Below are 22,006 nucleotides of genomic sequence, written 5' to 3'. Positions count from 1 at the left end.
AATGCCTGATGGAGATGTGCAATGATCATATGGGATTTTCATTGTTTGTATTTTCTGAAGAAAGCTCCATATCATTTCTGCAGAGGCTGCACCAACTTGCATTCTGACCATGGATGAGTTCTTTTTTTTTTTTCCAATATCCTCACCATTTTTCCTTCCATTCTTTTAAATATGGCCATTCTCACAAGAGTGAGGCAATATCTCATTGTCGTTTTGATTAGCTTTTCCTTTATTACAGTGAAGATAAGCTTTTTTTCCCATATATCCACTGACCAACTGTATATTTTCTTTGAGAAGTATCTGTTGCAATCATATGCCCATTTTGTAGTTGTGTTGTTTTGGGTTAATATACATAAATATATATATATATATATATACACACACATATACACACACACACAATCACACACGGGGGGGCAGAAAGAGTGAGAGATTTATTTAGTTATACAAGAGCTGGGGTACAGGTCAGAGGTGTGGGAGGGTGAGAGGATTCACCAGAGACAGAGCGGGGAGCAGAACAGGCAGATGGACCAATAACACTGCTGAGGGGAGGAGCGGGCGAGGCAGGAGAGCTCTGCCACGCCATGTGGGAATCTCCCTGGCTGGCCAGGAATCGAACCTGCGCTGCAGAGGGGGCAGACAGCTTCACAGCAGGCTGCTAAACCCACTTGGCACCGAGAAGTCCCTGTTTTGGGTTCTTGTTGTCACCTCGAAAGGGTTCTTGTATACCTTACATATGATCCCTTATTAGTTGTGTAAAGTGTAAATATATTCTCCCACTTAGTAGACTGTCTTTTTGATATGCTAGTATTTTCTTTTTCTGTACAAATCTTTTCAATTTCCTTTAAAAATTAATTTTTGTTGAATAGGTCAATTCCCTGTAGATGTCTGCATGTTTGATGTGATGACATGTCATCGCTGGTGTCTTCTTTATACTTTATGGTTTGGGGTCTTATATCCAAGTCTTTAATTGATTTTTAATTTATTTATATGCTTCTTATATGTTAGCTTACATTATTGCATTTGTTTTAGGGGTTATCATTTCCAATCTCTACAAATACATGTTTTCACATCATAACTACCACCAGGATTAAATTCAATCTATATATTTCTTTGGGGAGTATGTCTATGTTAGTAATGTAAATTCTTCCAATCAATATCATCTTTTTATGGTGGGGAGAATCCGGTGTATGCCAAACAGCATGGGTGAAAAATTCATCAGAGACAGAGTGGAAAATTGAACAGGCAGATTTATTGAACCACACTGCTAAGAGCAACAGCAGGAGAGGCAGGAGAGATCGTCTGTGCCCCAATCTATAATTCTCTTTATAATGCCTTATGGTTTCGTTGTGTGGATCCTTCACCTCCTTTCTTAAGTTTACTCCTAGGAATTCTATTCTTCCTGTGTAATTGTGAATGACATGATTTTCTTCATTTTTCTCTCTTCTAACCTATTGTTTGCATACAGAACTGCAACTGACTTTTCAAATTATAAATCAACTAACTGAGTCATTCATTCATATCAATACTATATCAACATCAATGATCACATGTTTACTTCTCATTCCTTGGAATATACATAAAGAACTAGCACTAATGTGTTCTTAACAGGAATGATCTCATATAACTTTAATAAAAACTTCATACTGACTATACACTGATTATCTGCCCTTTAAAGTAAAACAAGGTTAAAACAACTTATCAAACAAGCTTGAGATAAGTTACTTGACATGTTCAGTGCAACAATGAATGACAGGCACAGCCCAGCATTCCGTGCTATCTGACCAGGGCTTTGGCCACATGGGCATTGGAAGATGATTAAGTCATCTTGCCTCCTAGCTGGACCTGTGGGCAACCCAGAGTGCCCCTGCACCTGAGACACCCCCCCCTGGTGGCTCCCAGTGTCCCTTTGGCCTCTGCACAGGCTCCTCCCCATGGTCTGACAGGAATTGTGGGCAATTAGACTACGCGCATTTTTCCACCAAGAGTTTAGGGACTGTTTCTTTGTTCTCTCATGGTTTATAAAATAGCACCCTCCTGGCTATTGCACTGAAGTTCAAGGGCAGACACAGAATCAGGAGGTCATAGGCTCACAGAGATTTACTGAGTGCTTTTTGCCTGGTGTCCACAACAGAAGCTGAGGACACAGACGCTGATTAGAGGGTCACTGACTTAGCAAGAATGGCAGGTCAGACTCTGCTGTGAATTCAACGAGGAAAAAAATATGTTTCTTCCTATGGATTCCTTTTGGGTCATTGCTTATAATGTAGGTAAAAATATGTCTCCTGCCAGAATTTTGTATGTACCTACATATTTATATATACATAGACTGAGAGATGGAGATTGAAAAAGACAGAGGTAGAGACAGAGAGAGGAACACAAGAGACAGAGAGGGGTAAATGACACAACGAATTATTTTCCTACTTGACCCAGAGCACAAGCATCAACTGTGTCCCCATTAGGCTAGTGGAGACCACTTCTGGGTGTGACCTGCAGTCTCTTAACCAGTCCTTTGATCTCAAACACCTGCCCTCCCTGCTGCATAACTCCCGCATGTTCATCTGGCTGCTCCTACAGGTAAGTAAGAGATTGCAGATGGTAAAGAGAGAAGATGTGCTCCCCGCTCTGGAAAAGGGTTCCTGCATTTATCCATGAGCAGTAGAGGAAGGAGGATGAAGTTGTTACAGAGTCAAGTGGTAGCTGTGATTTTGCTTTTTGTTTATGACAAAACTGACATATTCCTGTCACTCCAAGGATTGTGTGTGTGGTTGTGTTTTGATGTTTTCATTACAGGCAGTGTTTCTGTGGGGCACCGCCCAGGCATGGCGCCCAGGTGACATCTTCACTGACACTTTAGTGGCCGTTCACAAGGGTCATGCTCTGCACTAGGAAGGGCCACTCAGGGCTCCCCCACTGGGCAGGTGTCACATACTAATGGATGGGAGCTCAGTGCCTGCTCAGTTTCCAATGGGGCCCACTCACAGTCTGGCCCTTATGTTTGCTCTCTGACATTGAGACCCTCCCTGGGAAAGAGGGTAACTACTCCCACATACTTGCTGTTCTGAGGAATAAATGAGCCAATGCAAGCAGTCTATCCAGCATCTCGCCTGGTCCATGATTGGTGCTTAGAAGTGGTGAGGATTTTTATTATCATTCCCCAAACCAGTGTCTGTGTGATGGAGACCCCCACTTCACTGCTGTCTGGGGCAGGACAAGTATAAGTCTAAGAACAGGGGCCCGTGCATGCCCCTCACACACTGGAAAACACAGCCTGATCACTCCAGGGCTCAGACCCAGCACCTTCTTCAAAAATCACCGCACCACCACCTCCACCGAATCAAGGACCCAGTTGATCCAGCTGGTTCCTTCTTGTGTCCTCTGTTTCTCAGTGAGGTGACACCACAGGTCCGTGGACAGCCAGGCCTCCACATGGGGGTCCAGACACTGTCCTCTCGGTGACCTTGAACCCAGATAAGCAGAGCCGTCAGCCAGTTCATGGTCCCTGAGGAGGCCTTGCTGTCCTGCTCCCTGCTTGAGAGAGTCAGTGCAGATCCCTCCTCAATGTGTTTGTGTGTGTGTGTGTGTCTAATCCTAACTAAGCTCTCTGCCAAAGGAAGGGTGCATCTGGAATCCACCATCAGAGAACTAAAGGACCTCATTGGTCATGGTATCTTTGTCCTGAGTCTTTTCACATTTCTGAGATGAAGGGTATATTTACCTTATATATCATATAATCTCCGATATACATTAATTATTTGGAATTAAAGTATGTGAAAGCACTTTGTAAATGTGCTTACTGGTGTATGATACAACAGTAATGACTGATAACTGTTGGACAAAGGAATGACAAATGACATCACACAACATGTCTCCTTATTCTAACTACCGGGGTGTGACATGTATGCAGAGGGTTAAAAGCTGGAACCTGCCCAGAGAGATATATTGTGATTTAGCCTTTTTTTGAGATTATTGATGTATCTTTGCACACTTAGATAATGTATATTGTGTTCCTAATAGTTGAAATAGGATTTTTTTAAAAGATTTATTTATATATACAAGCACTGGGGTGCAAGCCAGAGGCGCAGGAGGGTGAGAGAATTCACCAGAGACAGAGCAGGGAGCAAAACAGGCAGAAGGACCAAAATACACTGCTGAGGAGAGCTGCGGGTGTGACAGGAGAGGTCTGCCACACCATGTGGGAATCTCCCTGGATGGCTGGGATTCGAACCCACGCTGCAGAGACTGCGGACTGCTTCACAGCTCTGTGCGCAACCTGCTGCACCACCGGGGAGGCCCTAACATGGGATTTATACTGTTGCTGTGTTAGGGCTATGTCTAGGATTTAGGTAGAAAGTGCATATGGAACCATGGGTGTAGAGTCTGGCATGCTGTAGGTTAAAGACAAATATTCGAATATTATTATTTTAGTTTGGTTAGGATCCTGGATGGACTTTTGTTGACAGGGAATAGCAATATCTCTCATCAGTTACATCCTGCCAGTTTCACTGTAGCTTGTGAGAAATCACTAGCTATTAATTTCCAGTTTAGATTGTGTAGGTCTCTCAAGAGGAAGTTATGGATTCTCTCCTGCTGCCCATCTCATGACTTTGCCATGCGTGCCAGGTACTGTCATGTGACCTGCAATGATAGAAAGTTGGAAACTCCTTGAAGGCAGAGGATGCATTTCCTGCTTGCTGTTATGGACTCAGTGCTTTGTCGGGGGCCTGGGCCAAAGTTGTTCAAGACATATTTCTAAATGAGAAAATTTCTAGTAGAGAAAAATGCCCTCTAGTTCCATTGAAAGAAGCTTTGTAGGGTATCGGGAGGTCTAACATGCCATCGACCCTCTTTGACAGACAGATACACACATCCACAGGTGTGAGCAATAAACAGATCATGCTTAAAAAATGCATTTACATGCCTTCATGTAAAAAGGATATTGCCAAGGGCCTCCCCGGTGGCGCAGCGGTTGAGCGCTGGGTGGCTAAGATGCCCGCAGCCTCTGCAGCGCCAGTTCGATCCCCAGCTGCCAGGCGAGGGTCCCACATGGCCCACAGACCTCTCCTGCCACCCGCTGCTCCCCTCAGCAGTGTACTTCGGTCCTTCTGCCTGCTCTGCTCCCCGCTCTGGCTCTGGTGAATTCTCTCACCCTCCCGCACTTCTGACTGTACCCAGTGCTTGTATAAATAAAGAAAAAAATCTTAAAAAAAAAAAAAAAGGATATTACCAAGTTGTTGCGGATAATTCTAGACTTCCTTCCTCGACTTTCCTTCATCCCCCGCAGAGACATGAACAGCATGAGGTGGGAGAACCAGAGCAACGTGTCTGAGTTCCTCCTCCTGGGGCTCCCCATCCGTCCAGAGCAGCGGGGCCTGTTCTTCGCCCTGTTCCTGGGCATGTACCTGACCACGGTGCTGGGGAACCTGCTCATCATCCTGCTCATCAGGCTGGACTCGCGCCTCCACACCCCCATGTACTTCTTCCTCAGCCACTTGGCCTTCTCTGATGTCTCCTTCTCATCTGTCACTGTCCCTAAGATGCTCACAAACATGCACACTCAGCAACTATCCATCTCCTATAGTGGGTGTGTTAGCCAGGTGTATTTCTTTGTGGTCTTTGCTTGTCTTGATAATTTCCTTCTTGCAGTGATGGCCTTTGACAGGTATGTGGCCATCTGTCAGCCCCTCCACTACACCACCATCATGAGGCAGGAGCTGTGTGTCTCCTTAGTAGCTACATCCTGGTTCTTTTCCCTTATCCACTCTCTGTTGCACACCCTGCTCTTGATCCAAGTGTCCTTCTGTGCTGACAATACCATCCCCAACTTCTTCTGTGACCTCCCTGCACTTCTGAAGATGAGCTGCTCAGACGTGTCCCTCAATGAATTGGTCATCTTCACTGAGGGAGGATTGGTCTTTTCCTTGTGTGTGGGTGGCATCCTGGGCTCCTATGTCCGTATAGGGACGACTGTCCTGAGGGTCCCCTCCACTAAAAGTCTCTTTAAAGCCTTCTCTACTTGTGGCTCCCACCTTCTTGTTGTGTCTTTATACTATGGGACCGCTGCAGGAGTTTACTTCTCCTCATCATCCACCTCCAGAGACAAAGACACAATTGCCTCTGTGATGTACATGGTCGTCACCCCCATGCTGAACCCCTTCATCTACAGCCTGAGGAATAGAGATATAAAACAGGCCTTAGAGGCATTTGTCAATAAGGTGAACTTCTTCAAGTGATGACCTGTAAATCATCTGATTTTAGTCACAAACACCATAAGCTGTATCTCCTAAAATTATGTGAGAAGGTTGATAACTCCATGTAACTTGAAAAGAACATGCATTCTGCTGTCAGAGATGTTAATGCATCATCTAGGTCAGATTTGGTAACTTGGTTTGTTAAATATTCTTTATCCTCATTACTTTGTTGTGCTTTTTTTTCATCTCTTACCAGTTACGTGCAAAATCTTATAAAAATATTTCACACAGTTACAAATGTGTGTTGGCTTCTACTTTGAGATATGTCACTGTTCATGCATGTATTTTTTCTGTTATGTTATGAAGACACAGATCTAGCTTCATGATCTGCTGCTAGTGGACTGATGTTACGTGATGGGGGCTGAACAAGCTTGCCTCATCTTCAAGTTGATGGTTCACAGCTCTTCCCAACTCTACAAAGACATGTTGGTAGATTGAAGTCAGCTCTATTGGGAATACCTACACTATGGAATGGGAACATCTGTGATGGGGCTCTTTTTAAGTTAAAAGATACTGTATTGTGGATGTATATTTTGACTCCTCCACAGATGCCCATATTCCACCACCATCCACCAAACCACCTATGCCAGTGCCCTAGCCCCTCACCACACTCACTGCTCACACCCCTTGCTTTCTCCCCTAACAAATTATGTTTTTTCCCTAGTTCAAGATCATGTTTTTTGCTATATTTTGCCAGTATATGCTTTTGGTTATTTATATTCCACAGATAAGTGAAACCACCCATATCTGCCTTTCACTTTATGACAGTCCTCCAGGATTGTATTGAATATATATATATATATGTAATATATATATGTTATATATATATATATATATATTTCTTTGGGTAGCATGTCCGTGTTAGTAATGTAAATTCTTCCAATACATATATATATACACATATATATACATATATATATATGTATATATATATATACACACACACACATATTTGGATGGGGAACAACCAGGTGTAGGCCTGAGGCATAAGGGTGAAAGAATTCATCAGGGGCAATGTGGAAAACAGAACAGGCAGATTTATTGAAGCACACTGCTAAAAGTAGCAACGGGTAAGGCAGGAGAGGTCTGCTGTGCCCCAGTCCATAATTCTCTTAATAATGTCTTATAGTTCGCATTCTATGGATCCTTCATCTCCTTTGTAAAGTTACTGCTAGGTATTCTGTTCTTTCTGTGTAATTGTGAATGGCATTATTTTCTTCGTTTTTCTCTCTTCTAACCTATTGTTTGCATACAGACTGCAACAGACTTTTCAAATTATAAATCAACTAACTGTCATTCATTCATATCAATACTGTAACAACAGGAGTAATAATATATTTACATCTCCTTTCTTGGAATACACAGTAGCACTGACATTTATGGTGCTCTAACGTGGTAAGAACTGACATTTATGATGCTCTTACGTGTATTTGCAGGAATGTTCTAATATAACTTTAATAAAAACTTCATACTGATGGTACTCTGATTATCTGCACTTTAAAGTGGAACAAGGGGAGCAACATGGCGGCGAGGAGACGCTGCGAGTAAGATCTCCCATTAAAAAAAGTTAATAGGGAGGAAAAGCGGCAGGTCCCAGTGAGAACCGGGACATGGAAGATAAACGGGTGACTCCAGCAAACTACCCGAAGAAGAAAGTGGCCATAAAAGAGGACCAGAAGGGAGGGAAGCGCAGAACCCTGCTCCCCTCCCCCGCCCACAGAGGCGGCACTCTCCCACCGGCAGACAGGAGGGAAACAACAAACCAAAACAACCAACAAGAACAAACGACGCAGCAAGCGGGACCGTGAGTGGAAAGGAACTATTGCAGCCACCACACCCCGTGAACGGGAGCTGAGGCGAACCCTGCAGGATTCGCCATGGCGAGCGAACTGCTCCGGGCGCCATTAGAGAAGAACAAAGACCCCAGGAGACGCGCACACAGCCCGGGCTGCCGGTAAGCTTGCGCGGAAACGCGGCGCGCTCGGGGAGCTTGAAAAGCAAGTGCAGACCTGGATCGCGGCTGCCCAGGTACCCGCGCCTGCGACCTAGGCTTGCGGGGAGACACGCGGAGGTCCTCACTGAGGTGAAGGTCCCTCCCTGAGTGAGCAGGAACCAGGCACCCGGGCACGGGAGGGGTGCAAAAGGCGCCATTCCCGCGCCACTGAACTGGGCTACAGCCCGCGTCCTGGAACTGAGGGCTTTGAACTGAGACCCGGGGCACGAAAATTCGGGGCGTGGGTTCTCCATGATGGTGGGGCACAAGGCAGACACAGCACCCCAAAGCTGTTGAGGTGTACCCTACCATTCCCGCTCTGTTCCCTGTCCCACGGGGTGGGGGGGACGAAAAACAGCCCCCCAAGGACAATAGGAGAGATCTCTGGCGCCACCTAGTGACCAGGAAAAAAAAAGTCACTAACACCCCATAGAACAGGAAATTTCTTAAGACTGCTTGAAAAGGGCAGAAGGCTTCTGCAGTGGCCAGCCGGGAAGTTATTCCACGCCAGGCCCCTTCCGACCAGCAGTCTGAGCCCACAGAGGGAGCAGGCACCCACGTCCGGGGCAGACCGGGTGCACAGAAGAGTGTGCCTGAAACCGGAGGCGCAGGGACTGCATCCCGCTTCGCCATTTGAGAACAGGGACATTTCTTCAGTAAAAACTGCCTAAAACCAGCAGAAAGCTCCCCCAGAAGGCAGAGATGGCTCCTGGAAGAGCCAGAGGGGAGCGAGGAGAAGTTCTCCCAAGATGCCAGTCAGTCCGAGCATCACAGTGTCCCAACGCATACGACAAATTAGAAAACAGACAGTAGGGAGTAGAAGAACCACACACAACCTAACAACTCCTCAGGAAAGAAGCACACCACAAAAGAAAACCACTCCCCAGATTGCAACGACAGCAACTTGGAAGAACTTCTGAGCCTTCCAGAAAGAGAATTTAAAATTGCCATGACTAAAAAAGTGATAGATCAGAAGAAGGAAATTGAGTCCCTAAAGAGGGAAAACAATGGTCAGAAGAATGAAATTGAGTCCCTAAAGAGGGAAGTAAAAGAAATGCAGGAGATCAAAGAATTAATGGAGGAACTAAAGAACTCCGGGAAAAGCAAGGAAAGCAGAATAGATGAAATGGAAGAACGAATAAGTTCTCTTGAAGACACAGAAATAAAAAGAACCAAAACAGAAAAGGAAAGAGAAGTACGAAGGAAAAAGAATGAAGAAAGACTTCGAGAACTATCTGACTCCTTGAGGAAAGGAAATATAAGAATTATAGGAATTCCAGAAGAGAGAGAGGAGAGAGAGGTAGGAACAGAGAAATATTCCAGGAGATAATTGAAGAGAACTTCCCAAATGCAAAGAAGGAGCTGAAAATTGATATACAAGAAGCAAGAAGAACACCAAACTTCCACGACGAAAGGAAAAACACAGCAAGACACATAATAGTAAAGCTCCCAAGAATCCAGGACAAGGAAAAAATAATGAAGCTGACAAGAGGGAAGAAACAGATAACATTCAAAGGAAAACCAATCAGGCTGACATCAGACTTCTCTGAAGAAACACTACGGGCAAGGAGAGAGTGGAGGGACATAGGCAACAGACTCCAAGAAAACAGATGCCAACCAAGAATACTCTATCCCGCAAAGCTCTCTTTCCTCCATGAAGAAAGAATATGGACCTTCCCAGACAAAGAGAAAACTCCGGAATTTCATTACGAATAAACCCCACTACAAAAAAACTACAAGGAATCCTAAAGCCAGAACCTCAGAGGGACGAATAACAACGAAAGAAGACCAAAAAAAAAAAAGTTATTAAAAGAATAAATAAAATCAAAGGAAAGACAAACATAATGGCAAATACAGATGCTAACATATCAATATTAACTTTAAATGTAAATGGACTAAACTCTTCAATAAAAAGACACAGAGTTGCAGCCTGGATTAAGAAACAAAACCCAACCTTTTGCTGTCTCCAGGAAACACATTTAGCTACAAAAGATAAAAATAGGCTCAAAGTCAAAGGATGGAAAAACAATCCTACAAGCAAATGGGCCAAAAAAGAAAGCAGGAACAGCTATACTTATATCAGATAAAACAGACTTCAAACTCAAAAAAATAAAAAGAGACCCCAATGGTCACTACATTATGATTAAGGGGACAATACTTCAAGAAGAAATAACACTCATTAACATATACTCACCAAACGAAAGAGCACCAAAATATATCAGACAACTGTTGTCCTCTCTGAAAACAGACATCAGAGAAAACACATATGTAGGGGGAGACTTCAACACACCACTATCAACAATGGATAGATCAACAAGACAAAAAATAAGTAAAGAAACCAAAGCTCTAAATAAGGACCTAGAGCATTTGGGCTTAACAGACATCTATAGAACACTAAACCCAAAAAAAACGGAGTACACATTTTTCTCAAGCGCACACGGATCATTCTCCAGGATCGATCACATACTGGGGCACAAGACAAACATCAACAGATACACCAAGATTGAAATCATACCAACCATCTTTTCTGACCACGAAGGCATCAAACTAGAAATAAATCATAAAAAGAAGGCAAGGAACTATCCTACCTCATGGAGATTAAAAGCCACACTACTGGAAGACCACTGGACTAACGAGGAGATCAAAGAAGAAATTAAAAAATTCTTTGAATTGAATGACAAGGAGGACACCAATATCCTAAATGTATGGGATGCAGCAAAAGCAGTAATAAGAGGAAAACATATAGCAATAGAAGCTCACATCAAAAAACAAGAAAGAACTCAAAGAAACAACCTAATCTCGAAGCTCAAAGATCTAGAAAAAGAACAACAAAAAAACCCCAAATCCAGTAGAACAAAGAAATAATAAAAACCAAAGCAGAAATAAATGAAATTGAAACTAAAAAAACAATCCAAAAGATCAATGAAACCAAGAGCTGGTTCTTTGAAAAAATAAATAAAATAGACAACCCCTAGCCAGGCTCACAAAGGAAAAAAAGGGAGAAAGCACAAATACACAGGATCATAAATGAAAGAGGAGAAATCACAACGGACACAGCAGAAATCAAAAGAATAATCAGTAACTACTATGAACAGTTATATGGAAACAAGTTCAACAATCTAGAGGAGATGGACAAATTCCTACAACTCTACAATCACCCAAAGCTAGATAAAGAAGAAATAGAACACCTAAACAGACCAATTACAAGCAGCGAAATTGAAATGGTAATCAAAAACCTCCCCAAAAACAAAAGCCCAGGACCTGATGGATTTACAAATGTGTTCTACCAAACATTCAGAGACGAATTAGTGCCTATCCTTCACAAACTCTTCCAAAAAATTGAGAAGGAAGGGACAATACCAAACACGTTCTATGAAGCCAATATTACACTAATACCAAAACCGAACAAGGACAACACAAAAAAGGAAAACTACAGGCCAATCTCCCTAATGAACACTGATGCAAAAATCCTCAAGAAAATTTTAGCTATCAGAATCCAACAATGTATCCATAAGATAATTCACCACGAGCAAGTTGGATTCATTCCAGGGGCACAAGGATGTTTTAACATCCGAAAAATCAATCAACGTTATCCAACACATCAACAAAAAGAAATATAAAACCATATGATAATATCAATAGATGCTGAGAAAGCTTTCGACAAAGTGCAACACCCATTCATGATAAAAGCCCTTGAAATCTGGGATACAAGGAACATACCTCAACATCATAAAGGCCATCTATGACAAGCCAACAGCCAGTATCATTCTCAATGGTGAAAAGCTGAAAGCAATTCCATTAAGATCTGGAACAAGACAAGGATGTCCACTCTCACCATTGCTTTTCAATATAATACTGGAAGTCCTAGCCAGAGCAATAAGACAAGAGAAAGACATCCAAGGAATCCAAATAGGAAAAGAAGAAGTCAAACTATCACTATTTGCAGATGATATGATAATATACATAGAGAACCCCAAAATCTCCACAGAAAAACTAATTCAACTCATCAATCAATTCAGTAAAGTGGCAGGATACAAAATCAACACGCAAAAGTCAGTACTTCCTATACACAAACAATAAATCTGAAGAAGAAGAGAAATCAAAAAAAACCACCCCTTTTATTATTGAAACAAAAAAATCAAATATTTGGGAATAAATCTAACAAAGAGGTAAAGGACCTATACAAAGAAAACTATAAAACACTGTTAAAAGAATAGAAGAAGACACAAAGAAATGGAAAGACATCCCCTGCTCATGGATTGGAAGAAGAAACATTATTAAAATGGCCATCCTACCAAAAGCAATATACAGATTCAATGCTATCCAATCAAAATCTCAATGGCATTCTTCAAGAAATAGAACAATTATTGATGAAATTCATATGGAATCACCAAAAACCCCGAATAGCCAAAGCTCTACTGAAAAAAAAAGAAGGAAATGGAGGCATCACACTCCCAGACTTCAAACTATACTACAAAGCCATAATCATCAAAACTGCATGGTATTGGAACAAGAACAGATATACAGACCAATGGAATCGAATAGAAAATCCAGAAATAAACCCACAGATTTATGGTCAACTAATCTTTGACAAAGGAGCAAAGACTATGCATTGGAGCAAAGAAAGTTTGTTCAATAAATGGTGCTGGGAAAACTGGGTCGCTACATGCAAAAGAATGAAGCTTGACCACTACCTCACACCATACACAAAAATCAACTCAAAATGGATTAAAGAACTAGACATAAGACCTGAAACATAAAATACATAGAAGGAAATATAGGCGAAACACTACGGGATTTGCACATCAAAGACATCTTTACAGACACATCACCCAAAGCAGTGATAGTGAAGGCAAAGATAAACAGCTGGGACTACATCAAATTAAAGAGCTTCTGCACAGCAAAAGAGACAATAACAAAAACAAAGAGAAACCCCACCAACTGGGAGAACATTTTTGCACCCAACACTAATGATAAAGGACTGATCACAAAAATCTGCAAAGAGCTGATGAGACTCAGCAACAACAAAGAAAATAATCCCGTCAAAAAATGGGCAGAAGAGCTAAAAAGAAACTTCTCTGAAGAGGAAATGCAAATGGCCAACAGACATATGAAAAAATGTTCAACATCACTTGCAATCAGGGAAATGCAAATCAAAATTACCATGAGATACCATCTCACACCAGTGAGAATGGCACATATTAAAAAAACTAGCAACAACAAATGTTGGCGAGGATGTGGAGAAAAAGGAACTCTTCTGCACTGTTGGTGGGAGTGCAAACTAGTCCAACCACTATAGAGAGCTGTGTGGAGATTTCTGGACCTACTAAACATAGAGCTCCCATATGATCCAGCAATTCCACTCCTAGGTATTTACCCAAAGGACACAGAAACATCAATTCCAAAGAGCACCTGCACCCCTATGTTTATAGCAGCACTGTTTACAATAGCTAAGCTTTGGAAACAACCCAAATGCCCCAAAGTAGATGACTGGATCAAGAAGATGTGGTACATATATACCATGGAATATTACTCAGCATTCAAAAAAGATAAACACATGCAATTTGCAACAACATGGATGGCGCTGGAAGGGATCATGCTCAGCGAAATAAGCCAAAAAGAAAAAAAAAAATACCGGATGGTCTCACTCATAGCAGGAATCTAGAAAACTTAAATAAGGGACCAGGAAAATGAATATAAGAAAGTGAAAATCAAAATCAACAAAAAACTATGAACCAGAGACACTTTTTGGGGGGTGGGGGGCGGGAGGGGAAGTATTGGGGTCAGAATGGGCGTTTGCAATCGTATGGGGGAATATAAAAATAAAATTTAAGATTAAAAAAAAAAAATTTCAAGGAAAGAAAAAAAAAAAATAAAGTGGAACAAGGTTGAAACAACTTGTGAAACAAGGTTGTAGAAGTTACATGTTCAGAGCCACCAAAAATGTCAGGCAGAGCCCAGCATCAAGTGCTGTCACACCAGGGCATTGGCCACATGGGTGTTAAAAGTTGGGTGTTAGAAGATCCTGCTTCCCTACTGGATCTCTGGGCACCCAGAGTGTCCCTGTACCTGAGACACCCCCCCAGGTGGTTCCCTAGTTCATTCTCTTTGATCTCTGCACGGGCTCCTCCCCAAGGTCTGATAGGAACTGCAGCAATTAACTGCAGGCATTTTCACCTAGTGTTTAGGGACTATTTCTTGTCCTCTCATGGTTTAAAAAATGGCATCTTCCTGGCTATTATTATGAAGTTCAAGGGCAGACACAAAAAGTCAGGAGGTCATAGGCTCAGGGATTTGCTTTGTACTTTTTGCCTGGCGTCCACTACAGCAGCTGAGAACACAGACACTAATTAGAAGGTCATTGACTTAGCAAGAATGGCAGGTCAGAGTGTGCTGTAAATTCTAAGAGTATCAAAAATGTTTCTTCCTATGGATTCCTTATGGGTCTTTGCTTGTCATGTAGATAAAAATATGTCTCCTGCCAGAATTTTGCATGTACCTACATATTTATACATACATATCTGAGACAGAGATTGAAAAGACGGTAGGAAGAGACAGAGAGACGGACACAAGAGACAGAGGTAAAATGACACGAGGTGATTCTTTTCCTCTCTTTGGCCCAGAGCTCAAGCTCCTACTGGGTCCCCAATAGGCAAGTGGGCACCACTGCTGGGTGGGACCTGCAGTCTCTTAACCAGTCCTTTGATTTCAAGTATCTGCCCTCCCTGCTGCATGACTCCCACATGTTCATCTCTGGCTACCCAGCACAGGTAAGGAAAGAGACTGCAGAGTGTAAAGAGAGAAGATGTGCTCCCCACTCTGGAGCAGGGATCCTGCCTTTATCCCTGAGCAGCAGGGGAAGGATCTGAAATTGTTACAGAGTCAAGTAGTAGGTGTGATGTGGCTTTTGTTTATGGCAAAACTGACATATGCATGTCACTCCAAGGTGTAGTGTGTGTGGTTGTGTTTTGATGTTTTCATTACTAGCAGTGTTTCTGTGGGGCAGTGTCGATGGCATGGGGCTCATGTGCATTCTTCACTGACCCCTTAGGGGCCATTCACAGTGGTCATGCTCTGCATTGAGGGTCACTCAGGTCACCCCACTGGGCAGGTGTCACATACTAATGGATGGGACCACAGTGCCTGCAGCATGTCCATTGTGGTGCAGTCCTCACTTAGCCCTTAAGTTTGCTCTCTGACATTCAGATCCCGTCTGTCAAAAGAGGGTAACTACTCCCTCATACAGTGCTATTCTGAGGAGTAATGGGACAATGCAAACAGACTACCCAGGACCTCGCCTGGCTCATGATTGTTGTTCAGAAGAGAGGAGGATTTTTATTCTCTTTCCCCAAGCCAGTTCCAGTGTGATGGAGACCCCCACTTCGCTGCTGTCTGGGGCAGGACAGTAGAAGGCTAAGATCAGGGGCCCCTGCACACCCTCACACACGGGAGCACATGGCCTGATCCATCCAGGGCTCGGGACCCAGTGCCTTCCTCACATGACCTGCCCCAGTCAAGGTCCCATTTGGTCCAGTTGATTTCTGCTTGTTTGCTCTGGTTCTCAGTGAAGCGGAGAAACTTTCCTCTGTTCTCAGGGAGAACCAGAGTGGGCAGCCAGGCCTCCACATGCAGCTCCAGTCACTGTCCTGTTGGTGGCTGTGAACCAAGGTAAGCAGAGCCCTCAGCAAGTTCATGGTCCCTGAGTAGACATCACTGTCCTGCTCCCTGCTTGATTGACACAGTGAGGATCCCTCTTCAGAGTGTGTGTGTGTGTGTGTGTGTGTGTGTGTGTGTGTGTGTGTGTGTGCTTCTAATCTTAACTGTAACTCACTGCAAAAGGAAGGGTGACTCTGGAATCCACCATCAGAGAAGTTATAGACCTTGTTGACCTTTATATCTTTGTCCTGATTGTTTTCCCATCTATGAAATGAAGGGTATAATTACCATATATATCATATAATCTTTAGATGTATTTTTATACTGTATTTATATTTATTCTATCTACTGGGGAAGTGAGATGTTTGCGGAGAGTTTCATGGTGGATTCTGTCCATAGAGATATATTCTGATTTGGCCTTTTTTGCTGATTATTGATGTATCTTTGCACACTTAGATAATGTTTATTTTGTTCCTCTTAGGTAAAATAATATTTTTTTAAAGATTTATTTATATATACAAGAACTGGGGTACAAGCCAGAGGCGCGGGAGGGTGAGAGAATTCACCAGAGACAGAGCGGGGAGCAGAGCAGGCAGAAGGACCGAAGTGCACTGCTGAGGGGAGCAGCGGGCATGACAGGAGAGGTCTGCCACACCATGTGGGAATCTCCCTGGCCAGCCGAGAATCCCCACTGCAGAGGCTGCGGACAGCTTCACAGCCCGCGCTCAATCCGCTGCGCCACCGGGGAGGCCTTGAAATAGGATTTATACTGTTGCTTTATTAGGGCTATGCCTAGGATTTAGGTAGAAAGTGCATATGAGGGCCTCCCCGGTGGCGCAGCGGTTGAGTGCTGGGTTGAGAAGCTGCCCGCGGCCTCTGCAGCGCCGGTTCGATCCTCGGCTGCTCCCTGGACACCGAAGAAGGGTCCTACGTGGCGCGCAGACCTCTCCTGCTGCCCGCTGCTCCCCTCAGCAGTGTACTTCGGTCCCTCTGCCTGCTCTGCTCCCCGCTCTGGCTCTGGTGAATTCTCTCACCCTCCCGTGCTTCTGACTGTACCCAGTGCTTGTACAAATAAATAAATAAATCTTTAAAAAAAAAAGAAAGAAAGAAAGTGCATATGAAACCATAGGTGTAGAGTCTGGCATGCTATAGGTTAAAGACAAAGATTTGACATTATTAGAGTTTGCTTAGGATCCTAGATGGACTTTTGTTGACCTGAACAGCAGTATCTGTGATCAGTTACATCCTGCCAGCTTCACTCTAACTTCTGAGAAATCACTAGCTATTAATTTTCAGTTTAGATTGTGTAGATTTCTTCAAGAGGAAATTTTCTCTCCTGCTGCCCATCTCATGACATTGCCATGCGTGCCAGGTACTGTCATGTGACCTGCAATGACAGAAAGATGGAAACTCCTTGAAGGCAGAGGCTGCATTTCCTGCTTGCTGTTATGGACTCAGTGCTTTGTGGGGAGACTGGGCCAAGGCAGTTGTTCGAGACATGTTTGTGGAATAGAGAAAACTGCCCTCTGGTTCCTTGGAACGAAAACTTTGTAGGGTATCGTGAGGTCTTATGTACCCTCACAGCCCGCTGTGACAGACTGGGATTCACGCATCCACAGTTGTGGGCAGTAAATAGATGATGGTTGAAAAATCATGCCTTCAGGTAAAAAGGATATTGCAATGTTGGTGCAGTTAATACTAGACTTCCTACCTCTTCTTCTCTCCTTCATCACCAACAGAGACATGAACAGCATGAGGTGGGAGAACCAGAGCAGTATGTCCGAGTTCCTCTCCTGGGGCTCCCCATCCATCCAGGGCAGCGGGGTCTGTTCTTCGCCCTGTTCCTGGGCATGTACCTGACCACGGTGCTGGGGAACCTGCTCATCATCCTGCTCATCAGGCTGGACTCGCGCCTCCACACCCCCATGTACTTCTTCCTCAGCCACTTGGCCTTCTCTGATGTCTCCTTCTCATCTGTCACTGTCCCAAATATGCTCACGAACATGCACACTCAGCAACTGTCCATCTCCTATAGAGGATGTATTTCCCAGATGTATTTCTTTTTGTTCTTTGCTTGTCTTGACACTTTCCTTCTTGCAGTGATGGCCTTTGACAGATACGTGGCCATTTCTGTCAGCCCCTCCACTACACCACCATCATGAGGCAGGAGCTGTGTGTCTCCTTAGTAGCGGGATCCTGGTTTGTTTCCCTCATCCACTCTCTGTTGCACACTCTGCTCTTGATCCAAGTCTCCTTCTGTGGTGACAGTAACATCCCCAACTTCTTCTGTGACCTCTCTGCACTCCTGAAGATGAGCTGCTCAGATGTGTCCCTCAATGAGTTGGTCATCTTCACTGAGGCAGGATTGCTCTTTACCCTGTCTTTGGGTGGCATCCTCGGCTCCTATGTCCGTATAGGGAGGACTGTCCTGAGAGTCCCCTCCACTAAAAGTCTCTTTAAAGCCTTGTCTACCTGTGGCTCCCACCTTCTTGTTGTGTCTTTATACTATGGGACAGCTGCAGGAGTTTACTTCTCTTTTTCATCCACCTCCAGAGACAAAGACATGATCACCTCTGTGATGTACATGGTCGTCACCCCCATGCTGAACCCCTTCATCTACAGCCTGAGGAATAGAGATATAGAACAGGCCTTAGTGACATTTGTCAATAAGGTGAACTTCTTCAAGTGACGACCTGTAAATCATCTGATTTGGTCACGAATGCCATGAGATGTATCTCCTAAAATTATGTGAGAGGTTAGATAACTCCATGTAACTTGAAAAGAACATGCATTCTGCTGTCAGAGATCTTAATGTATCATCTAGATTAGATTTGGTAACTTGGTTTGTTAAATATTCATTATCCTCATTGCATTGTTCTCCTTTTTTTATCATCTCTTGAAAGTTATATGCAAAATCTTTTGAAAATATTTCACACAATTGCAAATGTCTGTTGCCTTCTACTTTGGAGATATGTCACTGTTCATGTGTGTGTTTTCTCTGTTATGTTATGAAGGCACTGACCTGGCTTCATGATCTGCTCCCAGGGGACTGGATTTATTTGGTGGGGGGGGTGACCAGGTTTGCCTCATCTTCAAGTTGATTGTTCACAGCTCTTCCCAACTGTAGGATGACATGTCGGTTGATTGCAGTCAGCTGTAATGGGAACACTTACACTCTGGAACATCTGTGACAGGGCTCTTTCTAATTTAAAACTTATTAAAATTGTGGATGTATATTTTTTCTCCTCCACATGTGCCCATATTCCAGCACCATCCACCAAACCACCCATGCCAGTGCCTCAGCCACCCCCCTCTCACTGAGCACACCACCTTGTTCTCTGTGATAACAAATAATGTTTTTTTCCCTTTGTTCAAGATGATTTTTTTTGCTGTATTTTGTCAGTATATGCTGTTTGGTTATTTATATTCCATAGATAAGTAAAACCACCCAGTATCTGCCTTTCATTTTATGACTTATTTCACTTAACATCACCACCTTGAGGCCATCCACGTTGCAGTGTGTAGTATTCCACCAAGCACATGTATTCTACAATTTCTTTACCTATTTGTCTGTTGATGGGCACTTAGGTTGGTCCATGACTGGCACTTGTGGCCAGCACTGCTATGAATATACAGTTGCATAAGTCTTTTTGTATTAGAGATTTCATATCTAGGGTAAATGCCTGATGGAGATGTGCAATGATCATATGGGATTTTCATTGTTTGTATTTTCTGAAAAAAGCTCCATACCATTTCTGCAGAGGCTGCACCAACTTGCATTCTGACCATGGATGAGTTCTTTTTTTTTTTTCCAATATCCTCACCATTTTTTCCTTCCGTTCTTTTTAATATGTCCATTCTCACAAGAGCGAGGCGATTGTTTTTTTGTTGTTTTGATTTGTTGTTTTCATTGTTGTTTTGATTTGCTTTTCTTTTATTAGAGTGAAGATAAGCTTTTTTTCCATATATCCATTAACCAACTGTATATTTTCTTTGGAGAAGTATCTATTGCAATCATATGCCCATTTTGTAGTTGGGTTTTTGGGTTTATATACATACACACACACACACACATATATATATACACACACACACACACAGAGGGGACGGGAGAGAGAGAGATATATATTTATTTAATTATAAAAGAGCTGGGGTACAGGTCAGAGGCGTGGAGGTTGAGAGAATTCACCAGAGACAGAGCGGGGAGCAGAACAAGCAGATGGACCAATAACACTGAGGAGGGGAGCAGCAGGCGAGGCAGGAGAGGTCGGCCACGCCATGTGGGAATCTCCCTGGCCGGCCAGGAATCGAAACTGCACTGCAGAGGGTGCAGACAGCTTCACAGCAGGCTGCTAAACCCACCTGGCACCGAGAAGGCCCTGTTTTGGGTTTTTGTTGGCAGGTCGAATGGGTTCTTGTACACCTTACATATGATCCCTTATTAGTTGTCTAAAGTGTAAATATATTCTCCCACTTAGTAGACTGTCTTTTTAATATGCTAGTATTTTCTTTTACTGTACAAATGTTTTTAATTTCCTTTAGTTCTAATTATTTATTTTTGTTGTATTTTCCCTTGTTGTAGGAGTCAATTCCCTGTAGATGCCTGCATGGTCGATGTGATAATGTGTCATCTCTGGTGTTTTCTTTGTATTTTATGGTTTGGGGTCTTATGTCCAAGTATTTAATTGATTTTTAATTTATTTATATGCTATTTATATGTTGGATCACATTATTGCATTTGTTTTAGGAATTATCATTTCAGATCTCTACAAATATATGTTTTCACTCCATAACTACCATCAGGATTGTATTCAATCTATATACTTCTTTGGGGAGTATGTCCATGTTAGTAATGTAAATTCTTCCAATCAATATCATCTTGTTATGGTGGGGGAGAATCGGGTGTATGCCAAACAAGCATGGGTGAAAGAATTCATCAGACAGAGGGGCAGAGCAACATGGCGGTGAGGAGACGCTGAGAGTAAGATCTCCCATTAAAAAAAAGTTAATTGGGAGGTAAAGCGGCAGGTCCCAGTGAGAACTGGGACAGAAAAGATAAACGGGTGACTCCAGCAAACTACCCGAAGAAGAAAGTTGCCATAAAAGAGGACTAGAAGGGAGGAAAGCGCAGAACCCTGCTCCCCTCCCCCACCCACAGAGTCAGCACTCTCCGAACAGCAGAGAGGAGGAAAAAAACTAACTAAAACGACCAACAAGAACAAACTACGCAGCAAGCGGGACTGTGAGTGGAAAGGAACTATTTCAGCCACCACACCCCGTGAACGGGAGCTGCGGAGAACCCTGCAGGATTCGCCGCGGAGGTGAGCTCCAGGCGCCATTAAACAGAGACACCCCCCCCCCAGGAGACCAGCACCAGCACACAGCCCTGGGCCGCCTGGTAAGCTTGCGCGGAAAAGCAGCGTGCTGGAAAAGCAAACGCGGATCAGGATCGGGATCGCGCGGAAAAGCAGTGCGGTTGAAAAGCAAACGCGGATCGGGATCCCGGCTGCCCAGGTCCCCGCGCCTGTGACCTAGGCGTGCGGGGAGACGCGCGCGAAGATCCTCACTGAGGTGAAAGTCCCTCACTGAGTAAACAGGAACCAGGCACCCAGGCACGGGAGCGGGGTGCAAAAGACTCCATTCTGTGGACACTGAACTGGGCTACAGCCCACGTCCTGGACCTGAGGGCTTTGGAACTGAGACCGGGGCATGAAATTTGGGGCGTGGGTTCTCCACAACAGTGGGGCACAAGGCAGACACAGCACCCCAAAGCCATTGAGGTTTACCCTACCATTCCCGCTCTGTTCCCTGTCCCACGGGGTGGAAAAATCAGCTCCCCAAGGGCTCTAGGAGAGATCTCTGGCGCCACCTAGCGACTTGAAACCAGCAGAGGCTCCTGGAGGAGCCAGTGGCCAGCTGGGGAGTTAGCCCACGCCGGGCCCCTTCCGACCAGTAGTCTGAGCCCACAGCGGGAGCGAGCACCCACAGCCGGAGCAGACCGGGGCGCAGAAGAGTGTGCCTGAGACCGGAAGCGCAGGGAGTGTGTCCCGCATCACCATTTTAGAACAGGGACATTTCTTCAGTAAAGACTACCTGCAGAAGGCTA

The 22,006-nt window shown here is 43.9% G+C and overlaps 2 protein-coding genes across 2 annotated transcripts; both read left to right on the top strand.

Moving 5' to 3' along the window:
• Window positions 1–5,288: 5,288 nt before the first annotated feature.
• LOC119230830 (olfactory receptor 1J4-like) lies at window positions 5,289–6,267 on the top strand. Its single transcript, XM_037492350.2, has one exon. It carries the CDS (start codon window positions 5,289–5,291, stop codon window positions 6,231–6,233), a length of 945 nt encoding a protein of 314 aa, XP_037348247.1. The 3' UTR covers window positions 6,234–6,267.
• Window positions 6,268–6,605: 338 nt separating this feature from the next.
• On the top strand, window positions 6,606–18,589 carry LOC119231372 (olfactory receptor 1J4-like). The gene is given in 4 exon segments (XM_037493147.1): window positions 6,606–6,680; window positions 14,155–14,177; window positions 17,843–18,029; window positions 18,032–18,589. Coding segments are annotated over 4 exon segments (843 nt in total).
• The last annotated feature ends 3,417 nt before the right edge of the window (window positions 18,590–22,006 follow it).

Source organism: Talpa occidentalis, unplaced genomic scaffold (genome assembly GCF_014898055.3).
Source record: "Talpa occidentalis isolate TD23 unplaced genomic scaffold, MPIMG_talOcc4v2.1 talOcc4.7, whole genome shotgun sequence".
NCBI classification, from domain to species: domain Eukaryota; kingdom Metazoa; phylum Chordata; class Mammalia; order Eulipotyphla; family Talpidae; genus Talpa; species Talpa occidentalis.
The sequence above is the reverse complement of the archived record's forward strand: the minus strand, read 5'-3'. Positions and strand labels throughout refer to the sequence as shown.

Excerpts from the sequence above, each read along its gene's own strand:
- LOC119230830 (XM_037492350.2), top strand. The coding sequence starts at position 5,289 with ATGAACAGCATGAGGTGGGAGAACCAGAGCAACGTGTCTGAGTTCCTC.